General features: G+C 43.5%; 1 protein-coding gene across 1 annotated transcript; it reads left to right on the top strand.

The window, feature by feature from the left end:
* Positions 1–5355: 5355 nt before the first annotated feature.
* On the top strand, positions 5356–6548 carry LOC119322113. The gene is made up of 2 exons (XM_037595611.1): positions 5356–5821; positions 6315–6548. Exons 1-2 carry the CDS (start codon positions 5456–5458, stop codon positions 6348–6350), a joined length of 402 nt encoding a protein of 133 aa, XP_037451508.1. The 5' UTR covers positions 5356–5455; the 3' UTR covers positions 6351–6548.
* The last annotated feature ends 2380 nt before the right edge of the window (positions 6549–8928 follow it).

Here is an 8928-nt window from a genome sequence, read left to right as displayed (position 1 = left end):
GTTTGCATGTTTTACGTGGCTGCTATGGGTTTCTAGAAAGAACGTTTCTTACCTACGCAAAACCACAACGTGATATGCCAATTGCTATTTACTCTTCATAAGGACCCTTTTCATCGAATCCGTTCCGACTAAAGTGGGAGAGACTGGCACCCGCTAGCCACCTTATGCACCAAGTGCATGTCAGTCGGTGGAACCTGTCTCACGTAAGTGTACGTGTAAGGTCGGTCCGGGCCGCTTCATCCCACAATACCGTCGAAACAAGATTGGACTAGTAACGGTAAGCATATTGAACAAAATCAACGCCCACAACTACTTTGTGTTCTACTTGTGCAATAGAGAACTACGCATAGACCTAGCTCATGATGCCACTGTTGGGGAACGTAGCAGAAATTCAAAATTTTCCTACGTGTCACCAAGATCTATCTATGTAGAAACCAACAACGAGAGGAAGGAGAGTGCATCTACATACCCTTGTAGATCGCTAAGCGGAAGCATTCAAGAGAACGGGGTTGAAGGAGTCGTACTCGTCGTGATCCAAATCACCGGAGATCCTAGTGCCGAACGGACAGCACCTCCGCGTTCAACACACGTACAGCCCGGTGACATCTCCCATGCCTTGATCCAGCAAGGAGAGAGGGAGAGGTTGAGGAAGACTCCGTCTAGCAGCAGCACAACGGCGTGGTGGTGGTGGAGGAGCGTGGCAATCCTGCAGGGCTTCGCCAAGCACCGCGGGAGAGGAGAAGTACTTGGGAGAGGGGAAGGGCTGCGCCAAAACTTGTGGTGCGGCTGCCCTCCCACCCCTCCACTATTTATAGGTGGTGGGAAGAGGGGGCCGCCCCCCCTAGATCCCATCTAGGGTTGGGGGCGGCGGCCAAGGGGGGAGGAGTGCCTCCCAAGTCAAGTAGAGGCCCTCCCCCTTAGGGTTTCCCCCTTCCCATGCGCATGGGCCTTGGGGGGGCTGGTGCCCCTGGCCCATTAAGGCTAGGGCGCCCCCTTACAGCCCATGCTACTATATTGGACGTGGTGGAACAATTTCCGGACCTCCGGACCCTTCCGGAATCCTCCGGAACCTTCTGGAAGCTTCCCGGTACAATACCGAAAAAACCCAAACTTTTTCCGGAACCCGAACAACAACTTTCCATATATAAATCTTTACCTCCAGACCATTCCGGAACTCCTCGTGACGTCCGGGATCTCATCCGGGACTCCGAACAACATTCGGTAACCACATACAAACTTCCTTTATAACCCTAGCGTCATCGAACCTTAAGTGTGTAGACCCTACGGGTTCGGGAACCATGCAGACATGACCGAGACGTTCTCCGGTCAATAACCAACAGCGGGATCTGGATACCCATGTTGGCTCCCACATGTTCCACGATGATCTCATCGGATGAACCACGATGTCAAGGACTCAATCGACCCCGTATACAATTCCCTTTGTCTAGCGGTATTATACTTGCCCGAGATTCGATCGTCGGTATACCGATACCTTGTTCAATCTCGTTACCGGCAAGTCTCTTTACTCGTTCTGTAACACATCATCCCGTGATCAACCCCTTGGTCACATTGTGCACATTATGATGATGTCCTACCGAGTGGGCCCAGAGATACCTCTCCGTTTACACGGAGTGACAAATCCCAGTCTCGATTCGTGCCAACCCAACAGACACTTTCGGAGATACCTGTAGTGCACCTTTATAGCCACCCAGTTACGTTGTGACGTTTGGTACACCCAAAGCATTCCTACGGTATCCGGGAGTTGCACAATCTCATGGTCTAAGGAAAAGATACTTGACATTAGAAAAGCTTTAGCATACGAACTACACGATCTTTGTGCTAGGCTTAGGATTGGGTCTTATCCATGACATCATTCTCCTAATGATGTGATCCCGTTATCAATGACATCCAATGTCCATGGTCAGGAAACCGTAACCATCTATTGATCAACGAGCTAGTCAACTAGAGGCTTACTAGGGACGTGGTGTTGTCTATATACCCACACATGTATCTGAGTTTCCTATCAATACAATTATAGCATGGATAATAAACGATTATCATGAACAAGGAAATATAATAATAACTTATTTATTATTGCCTCTAGGGCATATTTCCAACACTGTTTTGTACAGAATATATTGTAATAAACCTATTTTGGTTGTTATTTGAAGATTTTCATATTCTTTTCTTCTTTCTGTTTGATATATACTGCTTAAAAAGCGATGTGGATCCACTGCCAGGAAAAATCTGACAATTGGGACCCATCTAAAAACTTGACCACAAAAAACCCTCGAAAATAAAAATGAAATGGACCGCAAAAGGCCATGCCTAGAAAATAAAAAGGCCAAATTGTTGGGCCAGGCCCATGTAGCTAGAGAAAATATACAGTAAAAAGGCCGAATTGTTGGGCTCGGCCCATGTAGAAAATCGAATTGGACCGGGCTGAATCTTGTGCCACATCAGCTTGCCACGCTGGATGCCTACGTGGCCTGGGGGAGGTTGCTAGTGACCAAAATGCCACAGTAGGAATATTTTGGTCGTAAACATTTGCGACCATTCCAGAAGAAAGGTCGCTATAGTCAGTTTACGACGCCCAGCTTTTGACCTTATGTTTTTGGTCACAAAAAGGTCATAAATGGAAATTTGTGACCATTTAGTGACCAATAGTGGTGGTCATAAGTTGACATATTTCTTGTGGTGTAGACAGGTACAAGGCAAGGTTGGTTGCAAAAGGCTTTAAGCAAAGGTTTGGTATTGATTATGATGACACCTTTAGCCCTGTGGTTAAAGCAACTACCATTCACCTTGTTTTATCTATTGCTATTTCCAGAGGCTGGAGCTTACGACGGCTAGATGTTCAGAACGCGTTTCTTCATGGTGTTCTTGAGGAAGAAGTGTTCATGCGACAACCACCAGGTTATGAAAATCACAGCACACTAAATTATGTATGTAAGTTGGATAAAGCATTATATGGACTTAAGGAGGCTCCAAGAGCATGGTATTCTAGGTTGAGCATGCAGTTACAACATCTTGGGTTCATACCATCTAAAGCAGATACATCTCTGTTCTTTTATAGCAAAGGCAATATCACTGTGCTTGTGCTTGTTTATGTTGATGATATAATTGTTGCTAGTTCAAGTCAAGCGGCCACAACCTGTTTGCTTAAGGATTTGAAACTTGAGTTTGCTCTCAAGGATCTAGGTGACCTTCACTATTTTCTTGGCATAGAAGTAAAGCAAGTCAGAGATGGCATACTTCTCTCACAGGAAAAATATACAGCTGATGTTCTTAAGAGAGTGGGATTGGAGAATTGCAAGCCAGTTAGCACACCGATTTCCACCTCAGAGAAACTTACAATTGATAGTGGAGAAGTTCTTGGTCCAGAAGATGCAACAAATTATAGAAGTGTTGTTGGTGCTTTGCAATATCTAACACTTACACGACCAGATATTTCTTACTCAGTGAATAAGGTATGTCAATATTTGCATGCGCCTAGAACTACTCATTGGACAGCAGTTAAGAGAATCTTAAGGTATCTTCAGTATTCTTAAGGGCTTGGACTTCAGATTGTCAAGTCCTCTTCCTTGCTTGTTACTGCATATTCTGATGCAGACTGGGCAGGGTGTGCTGATGACAGAAGATCTACTGGTGGTTTTGCTGTATTTCTGGGATCTAACCTTGTATCATGGAGTGCAAGGAAGCAAGCTACTGTTTCACGATCAAGTACAGAGGCTGAATATAAGTCATTAGCAAATGCCACAGCTGAAGTAATGTGGATACAAACATTACTTTATGAGCTTGGTATTAAAGCTCCGAAGGCTGCACGGTTATGGTGTGACAATATTGGTGCAACTTACCTTTCAGCAAATCCTGTCTTCCATGCACGAACCAAACACATTGAGGTGGACTTTCATTTTGTCAGAGAGAGAGTAGCTCGAAAGCTACTTGAGATACGGTTCATTCCTACAGGGGATCAACTTGCAGATGGGTTTACTAAACCATTGACTGAGAGAAGATTGGATGAGTTCAAGTACAATCTCAACCTTAGCAAGGCTTGAGGTTTAGATTGAGGGGGAGTGTTAGAATTGTTGTATAGGGATAGGAGGTGTTTAAACTTGTATCTATCTCTTCTTCTTCTTATCTCGTACATCTCATGTAACGACCTCTCCCGGTCGATCTCCTCCTCCTCTCTCGATCTCCTCTCTTATCCGATTCTCTCTGTAACTTGTCTACCAAGGCTTTGCCTCAATATATATACACGTGGCCCGAGACAAAGGGTTCTACGCTTCCCAAATCTTACATGCCTCTGCGGTAGGGCACGCGTTGGCGTTGGCCATCAATGTAGAGCTTGTTAAATTTCCCCAAGGATCGATCACATTAAAGTAGACAAACACACACGCTTAATAAATACTTATAGCCAAGGGTGTCTCGTGTACCCTCTAATTCGTCTCTTTATTTCCTTTCAATTTTCTCGATGGTACAATGTGGCACAACGTATTATACATGGCACAAGCAGCCGACCCAAGCCGAACTCCTAGACATACACGGGCATGACTTTAAATTCAAGCCGGACTCTGCACTGCTACTTTTGTTCTAACCTAATCACGGCCAAATCGATCGCTACATATATGACTCCTACACAAACTTTCGTGCACGACCAAGCCATGTACTACGTGCATGCTTGCCTAATAAATCTAGCCTAATTAGACTCAGAACTCAACCAACTAGCTAAACTAGCATGGACACCTACTTATAAGCTACTAAAGAATCAAGATTATACTCCCTTAAGCAATACAAGTATAGTGTCAAAAGCGCTCTTATATCATGAAACAGATGGAAGGGCTCGATGGGTCTCTCGTGGTTTGCCGAGGCGGTTCGTTATGACCAACACATACTAAGAAGTCTAGGCCCGTAAGGGTTTCATTTTTCTGGTTTTTTTAGACTTTTTTTTACCTCTGCTGTAAAACTGACACGTGTGCTGTTGGGTTTTAATTGTGTGCGTATTATTTTTTTAGGGGGAAAGGTCCGCACGTTTGCATTGGTTTTGGAGTCCACCGCTTTGACGGTCTCTTGCCGCTTTGACTGCTTCTAACGTGGGGACGTGTTGATTCTGGTTTTGACCATGTGTCTTCTTGTTTGCCACGTACCAGTTTTGTAGCATGTTCTGGTTTGTTTGTTTGCCACGTTAGTGGGTTTCTGGGCTCTTCCAATGGCCTGCATGTGTGTTTTTTCTCTTTCTTTTTCCTCTCCCTTCTCCGTCTGGACTCCCCTGAAGCCTCGATCTTCACCGCATATATATATACAGGCTGCAGCTCCTCCACCGCCGTACGGGCCTATAAAGAGGCTCTCTTCATCCCCTGAAGGTCCCTACCTCGCCTCCTCCCAGCCCTCCCCACTCATCTCCGCCATCCCTATACCCATCTCCTCTCCGCGTGACCCAGATGAGGAACCATCGATGATGGCGTACGGGAAGCACGCATGGAGGGCGCTGCCGAGGCGACGGCGCCGGGGACGGAAGCTACCTCTACCGACAACAGCACGAATCATCAAGGGCCGTGGCGCTGCCATCCCAGTTGTCGGCGTCCTCTTCTGCGCCCTGGCCACAGAGGAGGACTGCCACAACTGTTGTGGATCCTCATCGTTCGTGTTGTGCAAGGACGGGGGTCGTCCTCGTTGTGCGAGGGCAGCACATCGGGAGCTGCAACAACTAGGTTGCCGCACTCCTTGTCGACGCCCTTCTGAGCCTGTTGAACGCCGCGGTCAACGACTACGTGGGAAGAGCTGCGACATGCTGCTTCACCTTCAATGGCTTTTCGCGCCGGTACTTACCCTGCTTTGGTTGCATCAGCATCCCTCCCTTCCTGTTCCTGGTCTTAGAATAATCAGACTAACGCAGCAGGGTAGATACATATTGCGAACTGCTTCTACTACCTCGATAGTCTGATTTTTGGTCCCCTTTTTTTCTAGATAGAATATTGATTTTTTGGGTCCCCTTTTACCACTCAAGTACTGAATGTCTGATACTAATATGTGGTAATGTGATTTTTTTGGGGTCCCCTTTTACAACTCAAGTTCTGAATGTCTGATACTCATATGTGGTAATGTGAATATCTTCACCATCATCATCATGTACCAAAATGAACAACTATAACGCCCTCAAGTTTTGCATTCATTTTATTGACAAGATCCAATGGCTGTGAACAGAAAATTCTACAAAGAAATAATTATGTTAACTTTGATCGCTAGCAGTTGTCATTCATGAGTGTTATTTGTATTGCTTTTTTACTGTTCTTGCTATTAATTCTTTCATACAGGTCAAAAGACTGCAGGCATGCAGAATACATCTCTGAAGGACCTAGCCATGACTATTACTGTGCATGTGTGAACTCCTATGATATGGGAATTTGGAAGCCAGGAAACATGGGCACTATTTCAGCTAGATTTTGTTGTAGTAGATTGCCAGGTTAGGCTGAACAAAGGGCAATATAGTGTTTTGCCTTCTATCAAAAGTTGGTGATCTGAAATACTGAACAGAAAACTATTATGTAGGGGGACGTGTGGTGCAGAACCGAGTAGACAAAGAACATGCTCAAAGAGGGCTCTATCTATCGAATCTCAAATTTTGATGTTTAAGTGCCAAAAAGATATACAAAGCAATGGATTTTCCTACAAAGATTTGCTTCACCCAGAGAACATTGCCTATGAAAAGGCCTCAACCAGACAATTTTCCCAGATTTGTCTACAGTATGCATCCTTTTACAGTGTTGGAGAATAGAGCAAAATATACCTCTGTCAAGTAAATGTGTTGACAAGTACTTAAAATGTAGTGTACACATGCAAAAATAAAGGTCGATGCGTACATATTTTTGGAATCCATAGATATCGTTGGTTTGATAACATTGGTTAGTGAGATTCTACCCCTGGCAGGTACAAACAAGGGAGACAGATTTATATCGGTGATGGAAAGTACAATTATTTGGAAGCATTGTCTAACATACGCATAATAAAGGTTAAATGACTATAAACTGGCTAATTCCTGCAGCCAATCTGCTGTTGGAAGAATCGGTTGAGGCATTAAATGTTCAAGGCTTACGCTCGGCTTCTACCAACGAACCGACCATTGTTGTGTTTGTTGGCATGCTGGTCAGTCTATTTTCATGTGAATTAGTGTACTTGCCCAAAGAAATGCAGTTTGTCTGCATGGCAAGGACATGTAGAACTTGCAAAAATATAAACGGTATATTTTTTGAATGGTTCAATGTCATAGGGTATGCTAGCAGAAAAGTATACTTCAACTGCGGCAAGACTTTGATGACGCGGAACCGTCAACATGTTTGTCTGACCTCGTCGGCGAAATCCGCTCCATGATTACCTTCCAGCGAAAAAATCCGCTCCATGATTACCTCCCAGCGAAACCGAGCGCGCTTCACCGCCGTTTGTTAAGTCATGTAGATATGCATCATGTAGTGGTTACGTCTGAGAATTAATGATCTTGATTTACCTTGTTGTTCCAAAGGACTGATTCTACGGGATAGATAAAGAATAAAGATATGCATCATGTAGTGCTTACGCAAAAATTGCCAGGAAGGTTTTAGTTCATCTTTGGGGAGCCTATTGAAACAAAAGGTAACCAGTTGCACTAGCGAATAGTAATCTGAAAAGATACCTAGATGTTCTCATGGCAAGTCAACATAAGCTACCCTGTTATCCTTTTTCGATAATCGAAAAATGAAGTATTTTGGATAGCCCATGTCTGATTAGGTTTGCTTCTTGTGTTTTTGGAGAGCCTATGTCTGATTAGGTTGGTTTCTTCTGTTTTCGATTGGTTTACTTGTTTGCATAGGGAGGGAAAAGGAGTTAAGAGACAAAGAGAAGGCTCAGCACCTCTATTTGCATGTCAAATCTGAAGTAGAGAGCTGCATCAAGTATCTGAAGGAGAAGAGAGAGAAGGATCCCTACAGGAGTACACTGCCCGGTCTTCTATATCAGGCAGCAAATGGTTCTGATGCAGAAATACCCACATTTGAACCCGCAAGCTGAGATGATCATTTTGTCATTAGTTAAGATCCAAACTAATTGTTTATATTGTTCATGTTAAATCTTTTATGTACAATAGTTGTTTTTATTAATCTTACCTCAAATTAATTGCAGTTTATTCAAATTAGAAAAGTCAATAAATATTAAAAACTAAGTTCAGAACTGTAAATTTCTATGTGATGAACATTCAATGGGACCTAGGCAGGGACTCTCATTCCAAACGGTGACTAAGTGAAGGACCAGAAATTTTTCCAGTCACTAAATGTTCTTTTGTTAATATCTACCAGTATATTGTGCTAAAGGCCAACAAAAGAAACTAAGCACACAGTGGTTGTGCGATAGCTGTTTTTTTGCATAATATTGACAAATGGAATCTCTGTTGGCTGGAATATGCAACGTAATGGAATGGTAATAGCAGATATGATACCATCAACTCCAATAAATTTTTCATTAAGAATCATGTCTATCAACTCAAATAAATTTTGCATTAAGCATCATGTCTTCTCTGTAGCAATCTGAATTTGTCTTCTTGTGCTTATTTGCCTAAAAAACAGTAAATTTGCAATGCTAATTGAAGAAACAGACTGCCATGGAAAGTTAAACAAATTTGCCACGGTCTACATAGTAGGGTCATGGCAAAGTCACTACCTAAATATCATGGCAAATTTGCCATGGTCTACATGGTAGGGTCATGGCAAGGTCACTACCTAATATGTCATGTTTGAGTAAACAACTTTTCCAGGTCAATGTGTCAAACATGTGTCGTGTCACTTTACAAAAAATTCATGTCCGCAAATGCCAATTTCCCTAAAAGTGCAGCATTTGAGCAGACAAAAAATTCTGAATTTTTTCATAGGATTTTTCAAAAAAAAAACCCGCCCCACCTTACAA

Source organism: Triticum dicoccoides, chromosome 6B, assembly GCF_002162155.2.
Source record: "Triticum dicoccoides isolate Atlit2015 ecotype Zavitan chromosome 6B, WEW_v2.0, whole genome shotgun sequence".
NCBI classification, from domain to species: domain Eukaryota; kingdom Viridiplantae; phylum Streptophyta; class Magnoliopsida; order Poales; family Poaceae; genus Triticum; species Triticum dicoccoides.
Note: the sequence above shows the minus strand (reverse complement) of the source record. Positions and strands in the feature narration are given on the sequence as shown.

Coding starts and splice junctions, on each gene's coding strand:
- LOC119322113 (XM_037595611.1), top strand. CDS start 5,456: ATGATGGCGTACGGGAAGCACGCATGGAGGGCGCTGCCGAGGCGACGG. Junction 5,822..6,314: donor TTCAATGGCTTTTCGCGCCG/GTACTTACCCTG, acceptor TCTTTCATACAG/GTCAAAAGACTGCAGGCATG.